Source organism: Netta rufina (genome assembly GCF_964035555.1).
Source record: "Netta rufina genome assembly, chromosome: 21".
NCBI lineage: Eukaryota > Metazoa > Chordata > Aves > Anseriformes > Anatidae > Netta > Netta rufina.
In genome coordinates, this window is record NC_140145.1 from 802,013 (window position 1) to 828,145 (window position 26,133).

Here is a 26,133-nt window from a genome sequence, read left to right on the forward strand (position 1 = left end):
AAGCAGATCTTTTACAGAGTTTGAAGTGTCTTGTATGCAATTTCAATTGTGTTGTTGAGCAGAAAAATATTTTAGTATTTTTTGACTTACTGAGACTTTTAATACAAATGTGGAACAACAGCTGATAGAAGTCATGTCTTAGCCTGATCTGTGATGAAAGTACTAGTCTATTTTCATGCATGCTACTACTGTTAGAAAATTCAGGGTTTTAATTCTGTTTTTGCTTTTTTAAAAAAAAACAAAACATCCATGATTGCAACAGAGAATTTCGTGTGTTATCTGAAATGTATCAATAATGCAGAAAGTAACTACACATGTATATGGTGCAGGGGAGCCCATGGCATCTGTGATCTGTTACCTAGCCAAGAGTCCTTATTTTGGAAGAGATGTGTGGCAAAAATTGGCTTTACACCATGTAAACTATAATGTTGCTGGAGTTCAAATGCTGTAGGGCTTAATAATATTACAACAATATACAAATTTAAAAATCTAACTCTACATCTAGGAATTTACAACTTGTATTCTATGTATAATTAATAGATAATTTTTCTCATCTATCGTGCTTGCTTTAGGGTTTTCTTTGAGTCATAACCACAAAAACATTTGGGGATTGCTTTTTTCAGTAAGCTTGGATTTTGTCTTGGCAAGGAGATTTGATTTTGTATTCCTTCAGTCACGTCTGTCTTGAGAATTAAAAAAATATATATAGTTGTATAAATATACTTATAAGCTAGTTTAGCTGAAGATTTTATGCACAGGAGCATATATATAACTGGAAGTCACTTAATGGCTATGAAAATGAAATGGTACTAAAAATTGCTTCAATTTGAAGTTGGTAATTCCTACAGGAAAATTATTTCAAATGTGGCATGGCAGATGCAACCAGGGCTCTCAGCCGCAACTTGCTAAGATTGCTCCTTACATTATGAAGCTTATCTTTTCTTTGTAAGCTTCATAAAACTCCTCTCCCTCCCTGTAGGTAGTTGCAGCTTGCCTTCTGTAAAGAGATGCATTAAAAACATTAAAGTGGTTAAGCTGCTTGATGAAGCTTGTTGTCTTCTGTTTCAGACCTGTTTAAGGACTTCTTTCCCAGCCTGTGTCTTCAGGATGTGTCTAGAAACCAGTTGGGGATTTTTTTTCCTTATGCTATATTTATCCAAACACTGTATGGGTGATGTGGGGGGTGTCCAGTCCCAGTTATGATCCTGATTCTTGTTTTTATCTAATTCTAAGACACTTAATGTCTTGTCTTTTTTTTGTCAGATGATCGAGCACGTAGGTCTCCTCGGAAGCTTCCCACTTCTTTGAAGAAGGAGGAAAGAAAGTGGGTTCCACCTAAATTCCTGCCACACAAATATGATGTCAAGCTGAAAAATGAAGACAAGGTGAGATGACTGCTTGAATCTTTTCTGTTACACAGTGAACATGCAAGCTTAATTAAATAACCATTATGTGTACGCAGCACAATGTAGTAGTACTTTCTGATGGAATTGAGGTATTGGAAGCAAGATGGCTGTGGTTTTCAGCAAGGCTGACTAGCCTCACTGTTGCTATATGTAATTTCATTTTGTGTATGAAGGCACCTGACAATCCCCTGGTACCACACAGGGAAGCTGAGTCACAGTGCTTCATTAGTTTTGAGTCATTGCTGTTGACTAGCTGATCTCTGGTCAGGCTGTTAATGAAACTTGGTGAGAGGTAGGCTGCTGATAATTGAGTGGGAGTTGCTGCTTTTCTCTGACTGTACCTCTTTGAGCATCCTGTACTTCAGGAAGCTTTGTGTAGCTGCAGCACTGCTGAGTGCTTTGTCATCACTTTGCTAATTTGACAGAGAGGCAAAGCTGACCTCAGTGAGTACTGCTTGCAGACATATTCCTCTGGTATCAGGAAAAAAATCAAAACAAAATAAACACTCGTGTAAAAGCTTCTAAGTTAGTAGCAAACACATGCTACATGCTGGGGAAGGTCAGAGACTTTCATTGCTGCCAAGTAAAGTGATGGGCTTTGGCAAGAAGTATGAAACAAACTAATGTTTTTGATGCTTTTTGTCTAACTGAATCCTCAATCTCTATTATGCATCTCAGTTCTGCAAGTTCTGTCTGTTTTGTTTTGAATATTTGTAAGAGTTTCAAAAGAGTGGAGTGGAGAGTTTGTGGATGTGAAGCAGTGTAACAGCCCACGCTCCTTTTAGTGATATGACTAAATCTATATCTATAATGTGTCTAGAAGTTTAATGTTAACATCCTGTCTCTTTATCTCCAAGATCATTAGCAATGTACCAGCAGATAGCTTAGTCCGTACAGAACGTCCTCCCAACAAGGAGATCCTGAGGTACTTCATCCGGCATAATGCTCTACGGGCTGGCACAGGCGAGAATGCCCCATGGGTAGTAGAGGATGACTTAGTGAAGAAATATTCTCTCCCTAGTAAATTTAGTGACTTCTTGCTTGACCCACATAAGGTAAGAATTCCTAAAAGTATCTCCTGTGTTTAAGAGTGGGGAGTGAGTGAGAAAGTGGCCCTGGCCAAGACTTCAGTGTGCTGGTTCGCTTTTGGTGCTCCTAGAGACATGCAGAGCAGGAACATCCGCTCTTTTGATCATTAACCTTTTATCCCTAAGGTGACACAGCTTGAATTTCTGAAACAATGGTTCACATTGAAAATTTGAGTCATGTACTGAGACTTGACTTTTCCTAACTCTTTCAGCAACAATTTGCATTACTTGTCTGTAAGTAGTGACAAGATTCCTGGTCTAAGACAAACAGAAGATCTATATTCCTTACCTGGTAAATATGAATTATTGCCCAATTTTCTTAATTACAGTGGAAGAGCAGAATATGTTTTACTTGGTACTTAGTGTTTTTTATGGTGCTGGACTGAGAAATGGCACATCTCAAATCTTGTACTGAATACTGAGTATTTTGGTGTTTTTCTTTTCCAGTCCACTGTAATGACTAGCCAAATCTACTGTTAGCTAAGTAAATGCAGTATCACGAAATCTTCTGTTTACCTTTGGTGTAGAAAACACTAATTATTGTTCTAGTAAATTCACTTTTTCATGGACTCAGTCTTCATCAAGCTTTATTCTAAAACAGAACCAGAAACATTTGCTATATTTTTCTTCCTTATCAGGAGGATACTGCCCTTTTCAAGCAAGCTTCTGTGGGCTCTTTTAAAATGCTGTAAATGTGCTTAAAGAGAAAAAGAAATTACTCGTATTGCAGCAAGGGTAAATAAAGCTCACAGATTTCAGGTCACTGTCTTGATAGAAATTAAAACACTTGCTGATGGCCTACAGTCTTTTACTGAGCACACTGATAGAGGCATATTTTTGGTATAAGGAAAAATACACAACGGTAACATCTGTGTGACTTACAGAATTCCTTAGCTTTGTGTTTAAGGATGGCACTTTCTGTAGTTTTTTCCCCTTGGCACAGAGATTGAATTTACATTGAATTTTAAACACCAAGAAGTGATTGGAGAATTTATTAATCCAAAGTTAGTGTTCTAGCAAAATAACTTCGTATAAGTGACAGTTTAGATTTACAACATATACTGTATATTAATATTTGTTTGTAATTATGATAATTCCAATTAATATTGGTTGCTTTCAGATTAAGTAATTCTCTTCAGCAGAGAATTAAACACAATTTTTGTAGAATGAAGTAATGCAGATGCTGGATTCAGCTTGGGTGCTGTCTTCAGTTAAAAAAAAAAATAAAAATCTCTAAACAGCTAATGAGGACTTAAATTGGCATAAGACATTCAAGAGAACATTCAGAGGCCAGCAAATCTGATTTTCTTTGGCAGGCTTAACTTGATCACATCTGTTCTTATGTAAATACTTCTTAGGTGCTTGCATCTTTTAGCTGTGCTTACCACTGCAGATTTTTTTTCTTGCTGAGTAATTCTAACTTTTCAGCTTCTGTTTTCTGATAATTTTATCCATATCTTAAAGGTAATATTCTTATAAGTGTCTTACGTCTTTTTCACTTCTTCAAATGAGTTGGTATTCTGATTCCTGAAACTGAATTGAGATGCTGAAATCAGTCTGTTTGGCTTTATGTTAAACTGTTCTGTGTTAAAAGTATGCTGTCAGGTAGGTCATTTCAAAAGCTTAAAAACAATCAGATATTCAATTACATTAAATCAGAATTCTTTCTTTCTTCTTGCTTTCATTACAGACCTCATATTTAAAAAGCAATGAAAATGCAGATCTTGAAACTTTCAGGCAGTTCAGAGACAAGTCTCTGAATTTCTGTTGCCCATCACATCTGTGCTCCGTCAGTTTCCATCTGGATGGAGACATGGGTGGGGTCCAGGACTGAACCCTACAGGACCTGCTAAGAAATCTCTTTGAGCAGAGGAATAGTTCTTTGAAATTGTCAGCATTTCCCAACAAACCCTCTCCCCACAACCTTTTAAGTAGAAACACAGTGGTTTAATGCAATGCAGTAAGAAATATTGAAAATACTTTTTTTAGTATTACATTTTATGAAGTCAAATGGTAACTTTCTGGAATGAGCTAATAACCTCATAAGCAACCTAGTGAATGAAGCCTATTGAAAGCTACTGCAGAAGTCTTCGTTACCATTAAAATATTGAGTGCTACTTGTTCATGGAAGGGAAAAATGTAACGAATCTAGATGACCTTTACATACCTTGAAATATTAATATAAAATCTTTAATTTTAGTATATGACACTCAACACCTCAACCAAGAGGAAGAGCTCTGGATCACCTGACAGAAAACCTTCCAAGAAATCCAAAACTGATGGTACATCTCTGGGTCAGCCACTGAGCCCTACTCTGTGGTGTCATGTGCACCTGGAGAAATCTATTATTGGCTCTCCACTGAAGGTGAAAAATTCTAAGAACTCAAAATGTCCCAAAGAGGAGTTGGAAGAGGTGATGAAAATCATGTCACCTGGTAAACTTGGTTCTAACTTTCACATTCCAAAGAGGAGCCGACTGGGAAAGGGCAGCAACAAATCCTTGGACAAAAAGCAGAGAGGCAAAAGGGTTTTAAATGGGCAGAAAACATCAGGGAAATCAAAGTCTCCTAGGAAAGGTTTGAAGACCCCTAAGATGAAAATGAAGCAAATGACACTCCTAGACATGGCTAAAGGTACTACTAAGATGTCCAGGGCTCCCAGGAATTCTGGAGGCACCCCTAGGTCTTCGGGGAAACCCCAGAAGCATCTGCCTCCTGCAGCACTCCATCTCATTGCCTATTACAAAGAAAACAAAGACCGGGAAGACAAAAAAAGTGCACTTTCCTGTATCATCTCCAAAACAGCCAGGTTACTCTCAAACGAGGATCGTGCCCGTCTCCCTGAGGATTTACGAGGACTAGTACAGAAACGCTATGAGCTTCTAGAACATAGGAAGAAATGGGCCACCATGACAGAAGAGCAGCGCAAGGAGTATCTGAAGAAGAAAAGGGAAAAGCTGAAAGAGAAACTGAAGGAGAGAGCAAAAGAGCGGAAAGAGAAGGAGATGAAGGAAAAACTGGAAAAACAGAAAAGATTTGAGGACCAAGATCTCAAAGGGAAGAACTTGCCCACTTTTAAGCTGGTTGATACTCCAGAAGGACTTCCTAATACACTCTTTGGGGATGTTGCTATGGTGGTGGAATTCTTGAGCTGTTACTCAGGTTTATTGATGCCAGATGCTCAATATCCCATTACAGCAGTTTCCCTGATGGAAGCGCTTTGCGCAGAAAAGGGAGGCTTCCTTTATTTGAACCGGGTACTGGTCATTCTTCTGCAGACCCTGCTGCAGGATGAAATTGCTGAAGATTATGCTGAGCTGGGAATGAAGCTTTCTGAAATACCGCTTACATTGCATTCTGCATCTGAGTTGGTCCGCCTTTGCTTACGCAAGTCAGATGTACAAGAGGAAAGTGAGGTCTCAGATAATGTAGATGAAAGCAAGGATTCGGCAACTTTTGAGGATAATGAAGTACAGGATGAATTTTTGGAGAAGCTGGAGACTTCTGAGTTCTTTGAGTTGACTCCTGAAGAGAAATTACAGATACTCGGAGCTCTCTGCCACCGGATTCTAATGACTTATTCAGTGCAGGACCACGTGGAGGCCAAGCAGCAGACGTCAGCTGAGCTGTGGAAGGAGCGCTTAGCTATCTTGAAGGAAGAAAATGACAAGAAGAGAGCAGAAAAACAGAAACGGAAAGAAATGGTGGCCAAAAGCAAGGAGAATGGGAAAGATGAGAATGCAGTGGGAAGAAATGAAAAGAAAAAAAATGAAATGGTAAAAATAGAGCATCGGGTAGAAATAGAAGCTGATGATATGATCAGTGCTGTGAAAAGCAGACGCCTTCTTGCCATCCAAGCCAAGAAAGAGAGAGAGCAACAAGAAAGACAAATGAGAGGTAAGAAAAATAGAGGAGAGAGTAGAACATTTGTGTGTTTTGGAGTAGGGGAGAATAAATTAGTGGCAAAATCATCAGTCTGTTTCCAAAAGCATTAGCTGCTTTTAAGAGATTAGCTTACAGAAGTATAGTTCAGCTACTGTAGGACTTTATTACTGACATGTTGGGAGAAGTTATAGGTGTTTGTATGGTGGCTCAAAATCTGGAATGTTAAAAAGTAATAATTGATTTTAGTATTCTGTATTTGTATATCTTCTGAATAGTACCTTTCTAATTCTGTCAGGCTAGGGAAGGATGGAGTACAGAAACTGCTTTGGGGGCAGAAAACAAAAAAAGGTATATATCCATGTTCAAGCAGCTTCTGACTCAGGTTATGTTATATATAACATATATGCTATGTTATATATACTAGGAGATGTTTCCTGCCTAAAAGTTAGTTCCCACAGTTCTGCTGGCCCTGCTGCTCTGCACATTGTCAGGTTGATGCTAGCAGGCTTCTCCTGGGACATGGGTAACAAATTTCAGCTTACGTTTTTTTCACTTTATACAACTCCATAACTAATTCTTTAAATACAAACCATTAACTGAAAACCTCTGTAGATCATCAGTTGCAATACCAAACTTTGAATATCTCTGTGTATGTAGTGGTGTATTGAATGTGTATGCTAAGGTGTACTGATTATGAAACACTAATGGAATTGCACCTCAGGGTACAGCTTCTTTGGTTTGTAAATGGGGGTACAGGGCAGATGGAAGTAAACAGCATAGGCAGTCTATGTTATAAGACAGACCCTCAGACAGCTGAGGGACAAAGATTTTGCATGGAGCTTGGCTTACATGACTTAGCTAGAATCTGTGAGTATTTGTTCTAGGCAGACAAGAATAGATAAATAACAGAATAACCTGAGGCTCCTAAGGAAGTAACCGTGCCTTGCATTGAAAGTAATTAGACTTTTCAGATCTTCTAAGTGACGTAAGTCTTAGAAGTATAATAATTTCAACAGAATCAATGAGTCTCAGTAATAATGATAAAATGAGGTAACTGTTCACATGACTTCTCTAAAGGGAAGTCAGCAGATAATTCAGTAGATGCTTGCTCGCTTGTGCTACATCTTGTACAGCTTCTACCACATATTAGTTTCTGTCTAGGAGCCTCTTGTTAATATTCAATGTAAGGAATTTCACTGCTCTGGCTTGAACTCTTTTGCCCAGATCACAGACATTCTGAATATTCTCTTTTCTATGAGCAAACTCTTTTTTTCTGGCAGACAAGGAAGGAAGGATTCAGCCTTTCATTAAGGTTTGAATTCCTATTGCTTAATTTCCACACAACAAACCCTAACATTTTATCTGTTAAGCAGTTGCTAATCAGGCATTAAGGTACCATCAAAGTACCAAAGATCTTGGTTTATGTTGATGCAGGCCTAGTTTGGGCTGCAAAGCTAGCAGCTCTGAGCTAACCTGTAAGGACTTCAGACTTAGGGGCTGGTGCAATTACAGTTTGTGGAAAAACAAATCCTGATAACCACGGTGAGAGCTGTCTCTTGTGGCTTTTTGTGGCCTGTGTGAGTGTATCAGCTTTTGCACCATTTCAGCTGCATTTACTTTTTAATAATGATAATATCTCTGGGGAAAGTAAAAGAGCAGTTGAGACAACACTTACAGTGCAGTGGTTTAGCTGGTGGGTGGGTGTGTATGTATTGCAGTCAGAGGTGTCTTTGTCACCACTCACATCCATAAAACTGAGTGCTAACTACTTTCAAGTTAAGCCTATGAAGATTGTGGCCAGTATTACCAAGATATTCTCAGCTTTAAAAAAACACTAGTATAAAAAAGCATAAATATATTTTTGTTCTTTCTTTGCTTAAGTCAATACATAACTTCCTGTATTGATAATGTGATTAATATCTGTACTTTCTTCTTGATAGTAGAAGTCAAGTCACTTCCATTTCCATGTTACCCCAGCACTAACTAATTGTTTTTTACTTTATCACTACATGATAAAGCAATATCTCCTGTACAGTCTGTTGAAGGAAAATGGAGAGCTGGAATTTTACACAGCTAACAAAGCCTGCTAGAGATGAAAGGACAGAAACTAGCTTGCGATCACAAATTAAAATTTGTGGAGCCCTTTTAATTTGATTTTCACAGAACATTAGGGATTGGAAGGGACCTTGAAAGATCACCTGGTCTGATCCCCCTGCCAGAGCAGGAACACCTATATCATGTCGCACAAGAACATGTCCAGGTGGGTTTCTAAAGTCTTCAGAGAAGGAGACTCCCTGGGCAGACTGTTCCAGTGCTCTGTCCCCTTCACCATGAAAAAGTTTCATCTCATATTTAAGCAGAACCTCCTGTGTTCTGGCTTGCATCCATTGCCCCTTGTCCTACGACTGAATGTCACCTAGAAGAGCCTGGCTCCATCCTCCTGACACTCCCCCTTTATGTATTTATAAACATTAATAAGGTCACCCCTCAGTCTCCTCTTCTCCAAGGTAAAGAGACCCAGCTCCCTCAGCCTTTCCTCCTAAGGGAGATGCTCCACTCCCTTAATCATCCTTGTGGCTCTGTGCTGCTCTCAAGCAGTTCCCTGCCCTTCTTCAACTGAGGGGCCCAGAACTGGACACAATGTTCCAGATGTAGTCTCATCACGGCAGAGTAGAGGGGGAGGAGAACTTCTCTCAACCTACTAATCACAGCCCTTCTGATACACCCCAGGATGCTATTGGCCGCCTTGGCCACAAGGGCGTAGTGCAGGCTTATGGTCATCTGGCAGTCCACCAGGACCCCCAGGTGCCATCCCCCCTTCACTGCTTTCCAGCAGGGCAGTCCCCAACTTATACTGGTTTCTGGGGTTGTTCTTGCCCAGATGTGGGGCTCTACATTTCCCCTCATTAAACTTCATTAAATTTCTTTCTGCCCAACTCTCCAGCCTGTCTGTCCTGCTGGATGGCAGCACAGCCTTCCAGCATGTCAGCCACTCCTTCCAGTTTAGTGTCATTAGCAAACCTGCTGACAGTGCACTCCAGTCCCTCAACCAAGTCATTAATGAATATATTGAATCATAGAATCATAGAATACACTGAGTTGGAAGGGACCCTTAAGGATCATCAAGTCCAACTCTTGACACCGCACAGGTCTACCCAAAAGTTCAGACCATGTGACTAAGTGCACAGTCCAATCTCTTCTTAAATTCAGACAGGCTCGGTGCAGTGACCACTTCCCTGGGGAGCCTGTTCCAGTGTGCAACCACCCTCTCTGTGAAGAACCCCCTCCTGACGTCCAGCCTAAATTTCCCAGCTTAACCCCGTTCCCGCGGGTCCTGTCACTGGTGTTAATGGAGAAAAGGTCTCCTGCCTCTCGACATCCCCTTACGAGGAAGTTGTAGACTGTGATGAGGTCTCCCCTCAGCCTCCTCTTCTCCAGGCTGAACAGGCCCAGTGACCTCAGCCGTTCTTTGTACGTCTTCCCCTCCAGGCCTTTCACCATCTTTGTAGCCCTCCTCTGGACACTCTCCAACAGTTTCATGTCCTTTTTATACTGTGGTGCCCAGAACTGCACACAGTACTCGAGGTGAGGCCGCACCAGCGCAGAGTAGAGCGGGACAATCACCTCCCTTGACCTACTAGCGATGCCGTGCTTGATGCACCCCAGGACACGGTTGGCTCTCCTGGCTGCCAGGGCACACTGCTGGCTCATATTCAACTTGCTGTCTACCACGACCCCCAAATCCCTCTCTGTGGGGCTGCTCTCCAGCGTCTCATCGCCCAGTCTGTACGTGCAGCCAGGGTTTCCCCGTCCCAAGTGCAGGACCCGGCACTTGCTCTTATTGAACTTCATGGGGTTGGTGATCGCCCAGCTCTCCAACCTATCCAGATCCCTCTGCAAGGCCTTTCCACCCTCATTCGAGTCCACAACTCCTCCAAGTTTGGTGTCATCAGCAAACTTGCTCAAAATACCTTCTATTCCTACATCCAGATCGTTTATAAAAATATTGAAAAGTACCGGCCCTAAAATGGAGCCTTGAGGGACCCCACTGGTGACTGGTTTTGAGTAGCACTGGTCCCAGTACTGACCCTTGAGGGATACAGACTAGACTCCGTCCCATTGACCACAACTCTTTGGCTTCTTTCTTTCAAGCAGTTCACAGTCCCCCTTACTACCTGATCATCCAGATAACATATAGTCAGTTTAGCTGTGAGGTTGGTGTGGGAGACGGTATCACAAGCTTTACTGAAATCAAGATAGACCATGTCCACTGCTTTACCATCATCTATCCATGTGGTTACTCTTCGTAAAAGATTATCAGGTTGGTCAAGTACCACTTGCCCTTGATAAAGCTATGTTGACTGCCCCCAATGACCCTTTTATCCTTAATATGCCTAGAGACAATGCCAAGGATGAGTTGTTCCATCATCTTTCCAGGAATGGAGGTGAGGCTGACCAGTCTGTAGTTACCTGGATCCTTCTTCTTGTCCTTTTTGAAGACCAGAGTGACATTTGCTTTCCTCCAGTTCTCAGGCACCTCTACCATTTCCCACAACTTACCAAAGATGATGGAGAGTGGCCTAGCAATGACTTCAGCCAGCTCCCTCAGCACCTGTTGGTGCATCCCATCAGGACCCATGGATTTATGGATGTCTGGCTTGCTTAATTTGTCCTTAACCCAGTCCTCATCAACAAAGGCAAATTCCTCCTCGGAAGAAGCAGTCCTTGAATGCTAACCAACTATCTTGGGTCCTGGTACCTTCAAGTACCTTGTCTCATGGGATTTCCCCTACCAACTGCTTGAAAAGGCCCTACTGAAGTCCAGGGTTGTGATTCTGCTTGGTATTCTATTCCTGCCACGTGAGATCCTGAACTGCACCATCTTGTGGTTGCTGCAACCAAGGCTGCCCTCAACCTTCACTGCTTCAGCCAGCCCCTCCTTGTTAGTGAGGACAAGATCCAGCAGTGCTCGTCTCATAGTTGGCACATCTGCCGCTTGCATCAGGAATTATCATTGATACAGTGAAAGAACCTCCTGGATGGTGGATGGCCGGCTGAGTAGGCCTTCCAGCAAATGTCAGGGTAGCTGAAATCCCCCATGACAACCAGGGCCTGTGATTGTGAGGCTGCTATCAGCTGCCTGTAGAAGGCCTCATCACCTTCCTCATCTGGTAGCCTGTAATAGACACCCACAACAGACAACAGTATCGCCTGTTCCAGCTTGTCCTTTAATTCTCACCCACAGACTCTCAACTCACTCCTCATCCGCCCCTGCACAGTACTCAATACAATGTAGTTGCTCTCTTATGTAAAGAGCAACTCCACCACCTCACCTTGCTGGCCTTTCTTTCTGAGCATGACTCTTTCACCAACCATCCCAAGGCCTTGAACTCTTTCTTCATTCCCCTCAGACTACAGGACGCAGCTTCCTCCCAACCTGTCTGGAAGATCAGTCTGTGGAGCACACCAGGTTGGGGAATGTCCTGGTGATAGCCATGATCTGGGCTCCAGGTAGACTGCAGACTTCCCTGTGATAAGAATCAACTCTCTATATTGGTCCCTCTGTTCCTCTCAGAAGTGAATCTCCTACTACGATTACCCTTTCTTTCTTTTTGGAGCTAGTCTTGGTCTTGAGGCATGGTGTCAACTGCCTCTTCCTACGTGACCTCATAAGTGGGCCTTCTACCATGTCCTTGCCTACCTCTCCTTCAAGATCAAGGGCCTCAAACCTATTACAGAGGGGCACCTGGGGAAGCAAGGCAGGTAGGGAGGGGGGTTGCCTGTGGCACTGAACTGGGACTCGCTTCCAGCCCTTCTGTCTTTTTGGTCTTCTCCCTCTGCCTGACAGGGTGGGGGCTCCACTGGCCTCTTGGGGGGCATTCCCCCAGTGCCCTTCTCTCTGGCACAACAGGGAGTTACTCCACCAGGCAATCTCCTTCATACTCTCCCTGATGCTCGTCAGTCTCTCTACCTCTTCCTTGAGGTCAGCCACTATGGTGAGCAGACCTTCCCCCTGAGAACAGGCAATCTCCCTGATGCCCTCCCACAGCAGCGGCAGAGGCCTGAACTTCCAAGTCTCTGGCAGGCCCTCCATCTGGGTTGTCACAAACTTTTTGGAGTGATCCCTATGCCTAGTGGACACTGGTTGGTGCACGATCTCACAGACTGCCAAGAGTTAGTTTTATTATATAGTTGTTTTTATTATATAAAAGCTGATCAACTGAGCTGGTGTAACAAATGCAAGGGTGTGTTTTTCAGCATGTTTCCTCTAATCACTCAGGATTGATTACATTGGCAGGACTTCAGAGATGGTCCAGGTATTTACTCATCAACTGTTATCAAATCTATCTTGATACAGAGATGGCTGCAAGAGAGAGTAGGTAACAGTCCTGGGAAAAGGGCTGCTTCCTAGCAAGAAGTCAGCTGTCTCCTTGAGCTAGCAACCAGCATGCAACCTCTCTGTTCCAGTTTTTATCTGCCGCTTTCCAGCTCACCCTTTCCATATGGTCTTGTTACACCTGCTTCACTGTGGAAGTATACCTGTTGTTTGAGAGAATTTTGAACTAACAAAAGAAACATAAATCTCCTTGACCTTAATGTTTTGCGTCTTGGCAGTAGCTGTGTTTCTTCTTGCTCATTACCTAGAGATATGAAATAATGTGTTTTGTGTGTAAGACTCTCCCAAGGAGCCTGTGATGCCAGGATTTAGGCCATTTCAGGGTTGTTGAGTTTTTCATTGTTTGTTGACAAAAAAAAAAAAAAAAGCTTATTGAGAGTTACTGAGATTGTAGTACTTCTGCCATGAGGGGAGAAACCTGCGGTTTCTGTTTTAATGCTCTTCCACATCATAGCATATCTGGAAAAGAATGAGATGGTTAGGAGACATGACTAAGTCACTGTTGTGAGATGTTGGTGCCTGGAAGAGGCTTCTATTGTGCCAGATCTGTTTGTTCAGTAGGTCAGCTTGTTGGGTGACCATTCTTCATAGCTACAGTCATAGAGATGCAGATGTCTGTTAGCCATGCTGACTTGAGTCATGTTGTTGCTGCACTGCTCCCAATGTTTGAGCTGGCTAGAGCAGAATTTGTTATTGTACATTCTGCTGTAATTAAAGAAAGGTCTTTGTTATGTAGAGTTGCACAGCAGCAAATGCTACTTCAGTGATCTATTATGAGGAAAAATAATGAATACTTTCTCCAATCTATTCTAATCCAAACTTTCCTCTTTCCAAAAGCTGGTTCATCCTTATGCCTCAACTTCTTGATAACTTTTGATTTTTTTTTTTTTTTTTTCTTCTAGAAAGGATAGTGGAAGATTGTATGAAAGGTGGCTGGCTGCATTAAAAGAATATTAAGTAAAGTCACCAATAAATTATTTTTTCCCACCTGACCTAGTAAAATAAAAGATAGTATTGATGTCTAAATACAGTAAAAGAATGCTAATACTTCTCCATGCTAATTCCAACAGTGAGGATGGAGAAAGAAGCAGAGGAAGAAAGAATCCGGAAGCATAAAGCTGCAGCTGAGAAAACATTCCAGGATGGAATTGCTAAGGCGAAGCTTGTGATGCGCAGGACCCCAATTGGCACTGACCGTAATCATAACAGGTAGGAAAAGAAATGATTCCATTCTGCTAGCTGCTCCCTTTGACAGTAGCTTTAGCAGATAGTAGCTCCAAATAATTGATAGGTATGGAGTATCATATTGAGAGTATTCTCTGCATTGGACTGTGAAGGAGAGCAGAAATTAGTTTTTGTGTATATAGAGTGTACCAGTTTTCACTTGTTTACATAGGAAAGGAAAAAGCTGACTGTGGAGGTTACAATCCACTGGCCAGCAGAACTTCAAGTGCTCAAGAATCTAGTTACGATCTTCCCTTCTTCCTGTTTGTTACACTGAAAGACTGCTAGAATGGATTTTAATAAAAGCTCTTCTAGTTTCTCAAAGATTTCTGTGCTCTTAAAGATTTTCTCAGTTTCTTTTGAGTCGAGGGCACACATGCTCTCCTCCTTGTGCATATAATGATGGATGTGTGTAAATGCAGCCAAAAAAGGGGACAGGTACCTGTTAACATGTATGTGTGCCATGCCCTGCAGGTATTGGCTGTTTTCGGATGAGGTTCCTGGCTTGTTCATTGAGAAAGGCTGGGTGCATGACAGTATAGACTACAGATTCATCCTTCCCCATCAGAAAAAAGAAGAAGTAAAGAAGGACTACAGCCCAGGAGGTATGATCATCTGGCTTCTCTTTGGGTGTTTCCTTTGTTGCTATCTAATTGTTGGGATGGGTTTGTCAACTTGAGAGAGAACTGGCTAGTCTCAGTGTCTTTGTGGGCTTCCTCTGATCTAAACTTACTGTGAACTCAGAAAACCTGCGCATGGGAGAGTTCATTCATTATGATTTCCTGCTACTGCTGCAGATCTTGAGACTGTCTGTCTGCACTGTACCATGTAAGGACTGTGGGATATGATCACCTATCTTTTAAAAGCATTTGATGTCAACTGTGTAGTAACCATACTGTTTTACTCTGTACCTGTTGGGCTACAGTGTACCAAACTTCTCGGACAAGTAGTTGATTGCCTGTTGCAGGGAGTGAGGATAGCCAGCTAATGCTAATAGCACCATGCTAATGCACCACCAGTGGCACAACTTCCAGATTAGCTTTCTTGTCACAGAGGACAAACATGCTGTTTATCTGGAGGAGCAATGAGCCAAACTTCTCACCATAGGCGTGTTCAGCACTTTCACACATACTCCACTGCAATAACGTCAAGCAGAGCAGGTGTCTGGATGCCTATACCTCACTGACTGAGGACATTTTGGCAAAGAGTCCCTCTCACATGTCATCTCAGCCTGCTGTTCACCTTGTTCCGAATGTGCTGGTGAGGGGCAATGATAAACTGAAGTTCCAGTGCTTTCTCTCCTAGTCACCAATTTTGTCTTGGTGACTTCAAGCCTGGGTAGCTGAGTATTGCAGGCAAAATTTGGACATGCTCAAAAATTCTTCTGTTGGGGGGGTGAAGCATAACGTTATGTGTTTGTGGTACAGAAGAACATACTGTAGTGTAAGAATAGTTGCAGTTTCAGTACTGATAATTTGTTGCATTTGAAACATAGGCTGTCATTGAGTTCATCTACAGCAATACTATATGCAACAGGTTATACTGAATTAAATCAGAGAGCCCTTCTTTGGTGGTATCCTGTCTTATACATTGGTCAGAGTAGACATCTGTAATAAAACAAGGCAAACATACGGTGATATTTCATCCAGTGTAACTTTCCAGCCTCCTGTGTCTTGATGAGTTGTGTTAGAAGTTGTATCATTCAGTGATGCTCAATGGGTTTATTTTCTTATGTGAATTTGCTCAAATATTGATCTGCCAATGTTCCTGTATACCACCTTGCTTCCAGCTGTATTAGTTTATCAAGTATTGCCTATGTATTTACTGAGCTGTTATGCAAAGATTTTTAACACTTTCCATTTGAAACTTAATGAGCAAAGTGTTAGATCCATATCAGACTGTTGGGGTAAGATGCTCAGAAATATAAATGCATCCTATTTGTATCACCTTCAAATTTAAAAGTATGTTGTCAGTGTATAGCTAAAGAGTGAAACTAGTACATATTTGAAATAGTAGGAATGTTTTTTATAATTCTGTGTGCATGCTTAATGATTCAATAATATTTTCTTTATTTATCTGTATTTCTACAAATGCTTATACTGTGAGCTTTAGCAAACTAGTGCTGGAGTAGTTTTCTCTGGAAAATGTACTGCTAGACTAGGTGTTGATCATAAATATTTAACTAAAGTTAGGTTAGTTTTTGAAAAATAAAATTTGTGTCTGAGGAGAAGCATGAATGAGAATACATTTGAGCTTGTGCTCTTCTTTTATAGACAAGCGGAAGAGCACAGCCACAGACGGCAGAGGGAGTGCACTTCACCGATCTGTACATGCTGTGGACCTTCCTGCAGAGACCACAGCGCCCAAGCAGGGACAGAACTTATGGTAATACGTGCTTTATATCTGTAAAGTAATTAAAATATAAAGGTCAAGGAAACTAAACAGATGTCATTTAATAGCGCCTATATACCTAATGTTTTTTCAGTACTTAACAGTCGAATGAGTTTATTGGGCTGTCAGGCCTCTGTTGCTAGTAGCAAATGGCTAATAGAGCACCTGATCCAAGAGGCAGTAGAACCATTCTAATCAATGTGACTTAGAGCCAGTATAGATTAACCTAGTAAAATACCACTGATTTTATATATTTTATAATCAGAAGAATTGTTAATTGAAAAGATTTGCTGTGGTATTTTGAAAAAGCTGGGGGAGCAGTGACCTATCTAACTGTCCAGGTTTTCTTTCGTGGCTTGTCTCAGCAGACCTGAATTGTAGTACATGGGGTCCTCGAGCATGTGAAATTAGTTTTCATTGATATGTTTGGGGCCAGACATCCTGCATGTTCTTGCACTACGATGTGGAGTCATTCCTCAGTTCTGTTTTAGTGTTAGCTTTCTTGCTTTCCACCAGCATAGCATGTTGGTGGAATTCATTTGTTCTCCGATAGCACCGTATCATGGAATTGATTTTCTTGTTTTTGTTGCTACTGATGATTATTTTAGCTTAGCGAAATTATTATTACATGTGAACAGTCTGTTTTCCCTTTAATAATTCCCAGTGCCAAGCAATAGCTACCAACATGTCTTCTAAGTGAATCAAATCTAAACAGTTTGCCTTTGAGTGTGTTTGATTGTGACTTAATCCAGTGATTGGCTCTAGTAAAGTCTTTAAAGAAAATCTGTCAACCATTTGCCTTGTGTAGTAAGGAGTGATTAGCAGTGTTCCCACGAGAGAAGAGAAATTGGCTACATCTTTACCTACTTAAACTACCTGTGAAAGACTGTGAAGGTGTTTTTAGGTAAGCCTGAGAAGTAATTCTCACAAAGTACTTGTTCCTTCAGCTCCTCTGTTACCAGTGGCTTTTCTCCGGAGTTTTCCATTGGTGACTCACAAAGTGGGATTACTTCATTTTTGCTAAATTTCACTAGTTTTGAGTTTAGCTCCAAAGCGTAGTTCCACTGAAGTCAGCAATACTTTACTATACTTTACATGTTCATGCTCTCCCATCAGGAACTATCAAAGAGATTGAAATTAGTGGACATCTTGGTCAATGCTGATGGTTTAGATGAATCACTGATTCCTGATATGGCTGTATCCTTTCTCTTCCATTGACAGGGACGTGTAGGAGATAGCAGTTCCCTCTGCATGCCTTCACTCTGTCTAACATTGCCATAGGGAATCTCCACCCCTTTCTCAGTCTAGTCCTTGGCACATCTCATCGTATTGCCAAAGTTCAAGAAATTGAGCATTCCTAGGGTGTGGGTGCTGAACAGAAGATCATAGATTGTATGATCCACAAGAAAGTTCTTTCAGCTCCTTCTAACTACCTCTTCTAATACTAATTCATTTAGCAGAGTTGGGAAGGTGCCTACCAGTAGAAGGACAAATTATAAATAGAAAACCATAGTTTAAACTATTAGTGCATGTTGCTATGAATTGAAGACAACATACAGCCAAATCAGATGAGCTAAGTAACACAGAATCCCTATAATTTGTAACCAGTCTGTGTTTAAAAAAGCATAGCACTTGAAGTTACACTGCTGAATTGCTTAATCAGGTTGGCAACTCTCACTCACATGCTGAGAAAGACTGATTTAGGTACAAGTGTCTTATGGAGTAACTAGTCATACAAATCAGGAGAAAAAGCTTTTTTGAACCAGCTCCTGTATAGTCTCAGGACTGAATTATATTGTGTTGTTGAAGAGAGACTTTGTAAGAATTGACCACAGGATGCTTAGATCTAGCATTCTTGTATTACAAAGAGAACAAAAAATTAAGAAGCTTAATGATTATTATAAAGCTTAAACTGGCAGCTAAAAGCCTAGAATGCTTTCAAAAAGATCATCTTAAAGTTTCCATACTAGGTGCTGACTCTTACCATTGGGGTGAAAAAAGGTTGAGAAAACTTTCGGGGGGGAACAGTAGCAACAATAAGAAAACATTCTCACTATGGTTCATATAAGGATTATAGAAATACTCTGTGTATGTTCAACAGGGAGATAGAGAGTAGTGCTAGAGGAGAATTGAGAAGTCTCCTTAAGAAAGTATTTTCTTTTGATGCAGAAACAACAGGTCAGAAAACCAAACTAGCAAATTACGGTGGTTTGTGGTTGGTTGGTTGGTTTTGGTTTTCTTTTGAAATAAGGGGGAAATTACTTCTGATCAGCTGACGTACCTTCCCCCAAAAAAGGTGACAGCCTGAGATCACTTGTTATAGTCAGCAACTAGAACTTCCCTCTGAGGAAATCCATATTCCTACTATAGTAGTATTTTTACTCTCTGATGATTGCCATCATCAATCTTGCCTGTCTCAAGGACTCCCATGAGCATAGGTGATTAGGGAATTGTCTCCTCCTTGGCTGCATTTTGCACATTGTCCTTGCACAGCGTGAGAAGACCTCAAACCGTACTGAAGTCCTTGGATACCTACATGCCCTGTTGTTTGGATGCAAGGGCTGGTTCATCTTGAATTCATAATGTTAGCATGTGGTACATAGGAAGTTCCATTTCTTTGTGTTCTTCTTTAATTCCTGTCACCTGTCTCTTTCGTAGTAGAATATCTAAAATGGGATTAAGTTTAGCCTCATGTAGAATAAATACCTTTAGCTTTACCCTGCTATACTTAGATTGAGTCTTTGGAATGAAAACCAAATTAACTCCATGAATGGTTGTAATTCAGTCCTGCCTCTTTTCTCATTGAGGCTGGGAGCTTGTAGGATATTGATGAAGGGTGCAATAGAATCCATATTTCCACCAAGAGCTGTAGAAACAGTGTCTCGTGGAAGTGGTTTCTGCTTTCAGTACTTTGCACCCAGAAGAAGAGTACTCACTGTTCCATCCTAGAAGTGAGTCATTGTTCTCATTCAGAATCATAAATGTGTGGTTATTTGTCTAGCTTCTGTCTTATCCAGATGGAAGAACCAGTACCATATCGTACACCACTTTCACTGATGTTGATGCTTATTAAAAAAAGAAAAATCTTATAAAGCCTCTGGACATATGGTCCTTGAAATGTACACGTCTGCCTTTCCTGCAAGAAACTCAAGTTAATTTAAACCTTTGCGGTGTGTTACTGTGCAGGAGACTTCTCACTCATCCTGGTCAGAAAGGAGTTGAATTTTAAAAATAGTGGCATCTCTGCAGAGTAACTCCCGTTGTTCTTCATCTATTAGGAATACACCATGATATGGCGGCTCCCCTCAGCAGACAATTTGAGTTAACCATGAGTGGGTGCTGACAGACTCCATTCTCACGACTATATTCTACAGTTGGAGTTTCCCTGTTTCTACCAACCCTCCAGAGCAGGTACTGATCCTGGGCTCCTCGAGATGTTGTCCTCTTGATTTCTTCATTCCCTAGTCTGCAGTCCAGATTTTATACCTTTCTTTCTGTCCCTTGCAGCCTGTAGCCCGAGAACATGTGGGAATATTCAACCTGAATGAATACTGATAGCTCCTTTTGACTTGTGTCTTGTGTCCCTTCTGTTACGATTGCTGACCAGTCTGGTGGCTTGCTCTTCCAGATACATAAGAAAAGAATCACGGCTGTTAGGGATGCAGGAAGCTGTTACCCCAGACAGGTTTCCCCCTTTCAGGTCAGTTTGAAGGCCTTCATCTGGTCTTGACTCTACCACAGATGTCTTTCCCTATATTCTGGATTGTGTTACTATGCATAAGCTCTGTGTAAAGCCACATTAATGGCACCAATTACTTCCCCTTCCCTCTTATCAAGACTCGCAGTCTCACAGCCTTGTTGCCTCCCCCAGTTAAAATGCTAGCCCTATTTTATCATGTCCATGCTCCCAGAGTCATGCTGGTTGAGCCCTAGCTGGAGGTGTACGTGGTTCCTTCAGGGGGTAGGGAATGTATGGCGTTGGTTTGAGAATCAGGAGCTGGGGCTGTACAAAGCAGCAAGGTACCACCAGACAAACACAGGTACCTCTTTAATGTGTTTATAGTATGTGCATTTGAGTTCAACCTGATGTAGAAGAGTACCTGCTCCTAGAAGTCCAGTTCTTACTCACAGGGAGGACTGGGAAAGCTCAAGTGCATGTTGCAGATGACCTCCTTTTCCTGTCCCGTTTCCTTTTCAGCAGAAACAAAGTTGTGCTAGGATTTAGCCCTTCCTACCTTTCTTAGAAGGATGTTATCTGCTTTCTCACTCTGGCCAGCAGCCTGTGTTGTCTTTCCCCAAACCATGTAACTGGAGAATCTAAGTGCCATATGTTAACCATTTCCAGTGCCCTTCCATCTTCATTAGAGAAGAAAACTGTGCAGGGAATTCTCTAGATTTGTACTCTTGAGGGAAAGCTGAGAAAGCTTGGGCAGTAGTGTCTTTTCAGGTATTTTCTAACTGGATCCCATGGTGTATCACTTGCAGCAATCAATACTTTTTCATCATGACCTAGGCAACCTCAACATGCTGAGAAACAGTAATCTGCTGGGTATCTACAGGACAACTGTTTTGAAACTTGGTTTATGCCATTCCCATACCGTGACAGGTTCTTCACACTGAAATATGGTTTAGGATTAATCTTGAGATTTTCCCCAAGGTTTTGGAAGCAATTTGATATCAAATATTCTAGCGAAATTTCTCTATTTAATGAAGTCCAGTAGAGTTAGAAATGTTAGTTTTTGCAGTGGTCTCTCGGTAGACCTTGGAATGCTAATGTGTTACCATGAGTGGTATCTGTTAGCAAAAGACAGGAGTTACATTGTTTGACTTAGGGCTGTTAAGGGTTTGTGTGAATGTCTGTTGGATCCCATGAACAGCCCAAAAGCTCATGCTTTTGAAGTGCATGCACTAGGCTCCGGTGGGTGAAATACCTTTGATATTTGGACCTGCTCTGTCCTGTTTCTTGTAGAGAGGGTGTGCAAAAGGTAGAGGTGGCCAAAAGATTTGATCTCTGTGCACAGTGAGGATGCCTTGCAGGGTTGGAGTGTACTGAAGCAGATGACTGGCAAGGAACCATTTTTCTTCCATTTTTAAACAATCAATCCTGTATTTTATTAGAGTGATTAATTTACCAAAGAAATGCAGGTTGTCAGGCCATTACCGTAATATGAGCATGCTAGAATTCCAAAATACTTCTGTTTCAGATACAATATTTAGTAAGTATTTCTGCCAGAAAAAGAAACTATTGCAGATACTGTTATTCTACAAGAGCCAGGACAGCATCCTTCTCTAGTTGTTGCTTGGTTCATCTGAGCTTGTGCCCAAGAAGAAAAACTAAAACTGGAGTCTTCTCTGTGTCTGGTAAGGATCACATAGTGATCCTTTGCAGTTGATTCCATTTAAGGTTGACTTTGCTATCCCATTAGATCCCTGTTTTAAGGAGTGATCATCTATTAGATGCATATTTTCCATATTTTCTGTAAATGTGCTTTGGAACTCAGATTGTATACTAATTCTCCCACCTCTGTCCAGCACACATGCATGTCTGAGGTGAGAAGGCTCCATGACATCACAGAAAAGTGTTGAAGGGAAAAAAAAAAAAAAGAAAAAAGACACAGGGTTTCAGGTTGTCTCAAAGCTATTTTAAATCTACAAACCAGCATTGAAACTAGTGTTTTGGTTGTACTCTGGAATTGCTGAAAATGCCTTGTGTAGAGAACTGCATAAGTGTAGCCCTGTTAGATTCAGGTAACTGCAGATTAACATTGCTCTCCTGAGGGACTTTCTGAGCAAAAAGGTTTAAAGCTAATGAATATAGTTTTCACGTGCTATATTAAAGCTTTCAAGTTAATGCAGGTTTCTTAGGAAGGAGGTCTACACTTGCAGAGGGCATAGCCTTCACTGTCTCAAATCTGTAACATCAGCAGTCATGGTATAAACTGACATTCTAGAGACTTCTTGAGTGAATGACATAAGTTGAAAGTTCTGCAGAAAGAATGATTAAATTGTCATACTATGCAATACAAAGCATGTTAATCTTTCCTAGTGCATCAAAAATGTGATTTGGGTGACTTAAACTGACTGCAATTTAGTGAATCTAATCCCTAGGGTAGATGACTAAATTCAGATGCCAATGTTTGAATAAACTTAATGCAGGAAAAAAACTCTACAAATCAGTTTTGTGTTTTTGTTACTCTGGAATTAGCTACATTTGGGAACCTTGAAATGAGGCCTCTCTTAGAATGCTTATGCCAGCATTACTGGAAGTTTTTCACCTTACTCCATGGGGTTTGATATAAGTTAATTGTCATTCCTGTCTACTGATATTTGAGAACTGTTTAAAAGAAGGAATCGTTGCCACAGAGATAGAACATGCACCAAAATCAGGTAATGTATCTTTCAGGTTTCTATGTGACAATCAGAAGGATTTGGATGAGCTGCTAGATTGCCTACACCCACAAGGAGTGAGAGAGAGTCAGCTGAAGGAACGTTTGGAGAAAAGGTTATTTATTGTTTCTTTTCTGTGTCTCTTCTCAATGTCAAAGCACATCATTATTGTACCAAGTTTTCAATTCCTGGGGCAGCATTCAGCACTTTGCTTTCATTGTGTATCTGCTGAAGAGGGGAGGATACTGAGAAATTGTTCCTTCTTAGATGATATTGTAAATATTACTTGATGAGCAAAGCTTAAATTTGTAAAGAGGTTGGTCTCTCTTTAAGTTGCTCCCTGCAACTGGAAGCAAAGGCAGTGCTGTTTTACCCGCAGAAGCAGAACTGCCCCATGCTTTAAAGCATCTTTCAAAGAACGTTCTGCACTGGTGGAGCATGTAGATCACTGAATGCCCCAACACCCTTGCAAGACACTGGTCTGCATGTATTCAAAGTTTTTTCTTGATTTTCCAGGTATCAGGACATCACACATTCTATCCATTTGGCTCGAAAACAGAACCTGGGCCTCAAATCCTGTGACGGCAACCAGGAACTATTGAACTACCTCCGAAGTGATCTAATTGAGGTCGCAACTCGTCTGCAGAAAGGAGGGCTGGGATATGTTGATGTGACACCAGAATTTGAAGCAAGAGTGAGTGAACAAAGTAGTACTAGGAAAGACTCAGTTCATACTATCTTTGGAAGGTTTTGACTCTTTGGTTCTCCTTTAAAAAGAGGATCAGGAAAATCAAATTTCTTGTATATTCTCTCTTTCTTAACTGATGTTTCAAGTTTACATAGCTACTGGCTTGAGGTCCTTTTGGTGTAGGTGAATTATAACTTTGAAGGTAGGTGTCCTGCTCAGCTGTGAAGTTGTCCTGTTTCCCTCATCTGGTGGAGGACTTCTTTATGGAGCTTTAGCAGAGCTCTTTGTAGCTGCTTTTTAGCTTCTGTGTCAGAGCCAGAATGTTTTGTTGAGACAGCTTTTTTCTGTTTTGTCAATTTTCATAAATTCAGACCACTTCAGGTTTGGGATAATGTTTGTGCTCCACTTCCAGAAGTTAAAGTCATCACAAGGAAGTTACTATGTTACATACAAGAAGTATGTCAGCACAAGGAAGTTACTATGTTTGGCCTTAATCACATAAGCATTTCTGGTGTGTTGTGTGCCTTTAGGACATGATAAACCTGTCATGGGTATAGGTAGAATACACAGTCTTATATCTACTGTATGCTCCTGTACCAAAGGATGACAGTGTCTATCTTGGAATGGTTAATAATCTGTTAAATTACATTCTGAGTCACTGCAGAAACTTCTTTTTCTATATGGGACCTTCAACGTTAAGTGAATGATGGGAAAAGTGAAGGGTTTAAAAGAATGGAAGAATTGCTTCCCCTCCACACACCCCAAAGCATCATGCTTTTTTCTGAACTAACATAAACATTCCTGTTCTATACATGAATGCGTGTATGCTGTGTGTGAACTCTAGCAGAAGCAGTGGTAATATGCTGATTCCATAACCAAGAATGGGATTAGCAATGCTGCATTAAGTATCCTACATATCCATTTGCAGGACAAAAACACCTAAAAAGCACAGAGAGTGATGTCCAAATGTTAAGTGATTGTATGCTCTTTCTATCAGGTACACTCACTAGAGAGCTTGAAGGATTTTGGAGAGTGTGTGATTGCACTCCAAGCTGGTGTTATTAAGAAGTTTCTGCAAGGCTTCATGGCCCCCAAGCAGAAGAGGAGGAAACATCAAGGAGAGGACTATATTGCCAAGGCTGAGGAGATTGATGAAGACAAGAAAATGGCAGAAGAAGCTAAGGTATTGTTCATTTCAGGGCTCTGTTTCTGTCTTGTAGTGCTCCTGCTTAAAGAAGAGTTGTATTACATTTCATATGGTACTATATCCCGTGCAGCTTCTCCCCATTGCAAGCTTAGAGTGCAGTGGGTTTGTTTATGGGGCCAGATGTTTCCCGGTTATTTTGAGAAGTAAAGGTATTACCAAAGTAAAAATCGTACTGTGTAACTGCAGTTAATGATTTCTCTATGAACAGGAAATGGGTCGAGTATTTGACTTTTTGGGGGGAGCTCCTCACAAAAACTGGATACTTGAATAAAAGCATATTACAAAACATTTGTAGAGAACTTAACAGGAGTTGTATCCATTAGAGAGGACTGATGGTGGCTTAATGCTTTCTTCCATAAAAAGAAAGAGACATGCTGAGGTTTTAGTGACTGCAAGGGAGTTAGGTTCAGGTACATATCAGTGTTATGCAAGAAGATGACCAAGTCTTATGTGTAGAGACACCCACAGAAGAAGATGCTAACCTGGGGACTACACCCAACTTGTGTGGACATCTGGGTGAAAGAGCTTTATGTTGCCTGCGTGAGAGAAGTGATATCATGGGGGTACTGGCATAGCCTCCCAATTCAAAGCTGAGAAGGAATGGAGGGGAACTGCAGAGGCTTTGGTAGGGTCCTTCAGGCAGTTGAGCTGTACCAGTATTTCATCCTATGAGGGATACGAGTGCTGAGGATACTTAGACTTAAGCAGAAGTAGGCAAGACCAGAACTGGAACAACAGGTTAAAAAAAAAAACCAGCAGGTTGAAATTAAATAATGGGTGCTTGACTAGTGTTGGTGTTTTTTTTATTTTATTTCTGTTTTAAAAGCTCTTGTCAGCATATGCTGAACCCTTGTTTGAACATTAAGTCTTTGTTATGCCGTGGCATTGCCATGTTAGCAGGATGTTTGAATAGGCACTAGAAATTTTCACATTCTTCAGCTGTAATGAAGTATTAAAATTTTATTAACTTTGTTGAATTTTCAGGTCCTTATTATAATGAGAATGGGAGGCTACCCTATCCTGAAAGCCCTCAGCAGGATACAGAGCTATAAGAATCAGTAATCTCTGGGACAGAAAGGATCTGGATCATGACATTTCCTTTATCTACAGCAACACCATATTGTGCTTTACTCCCAGGTGTCTTACAGCTGTAACTGTAAGGGTTATATGTGTAGGGTATACTTTAAGGATAACATCAGATTTACTACAATATCTAAATGAATAGTAATTCAGCTATGTGAGTTCTGTATTTGAGCCCTTGTCACTTCCCTTCTAATACTAGAGCTATGTTAGACTTCAAACCTGAGTTCTTACTTGTCAGAAAATTGGTCCATTTTAATCATGAGTGTTTGATTAGTTTTTCCATTCTACCTTAGAAATTTGCTCCCTTACTTGATGATGTGGTTGCAGAGCATCATTCTTTTTAGCAAGGCCAGGTTTCTGTAATTTGCTTCACTTTAG

At 41.1% G+C, this 26,133-nt stretch overlaps 1 protein-coding gene across 2 annotated transcripts in view; it reads left to right on the plus strand.

The window, feature by feature from the left end:
• The window catches only part of BAZ1B (bromodomain adjacent to zinc finger domain 1B), a 53,568-nt gene that overhangs the window by 13,470 nt on the left and 13,965 nt on the right, over nucleotides 1–26,133 (plus strand). For both annotated transcript variants that reach the window (XM_084299708.1, XM_084299709.1), the window contains exons 5-13: nucleotides 1,264–1,385; nucleotides 2,264–2,461; nucleotides 4,695–6,390; nucleotides 13,846–13,984; nucleotides 14,474–14,604; nucleotides 16,273–16,384; nucleotides 22,794–22,892; nucleotides 23,294–23,471; nucleotides 24,463–24,648. In XM_084299708.1, the coding sequence (XP_084155834.1) occupies nucleotides 1,264–1,385; nucleotides 2,264–2,461; nucleotides 4,695–6,390; nucleotides 13,846–13,984; nucleotides 14,474–14,604; nucleotides 16,273–16,384; nucleotides 22,794–22,892; nucleotides 23,294–23,471; nucleotides 24,463–24,648 (2,861 nt within the window). The remainder of the gene's footprint in view (nucleotides 1–1,263; nucleotides 1,386–2,263; nucleotides 2,462–4,694; nucleotides 6,391–13,845; nucleotides 13,985–14,473; nucleotides 14,605–16,272; nucleotides 16,385–22,793; nucleotides 22,893–23,293; nucleotides 23,472–24,462; nucleotides 24,649–26,133) is intronic.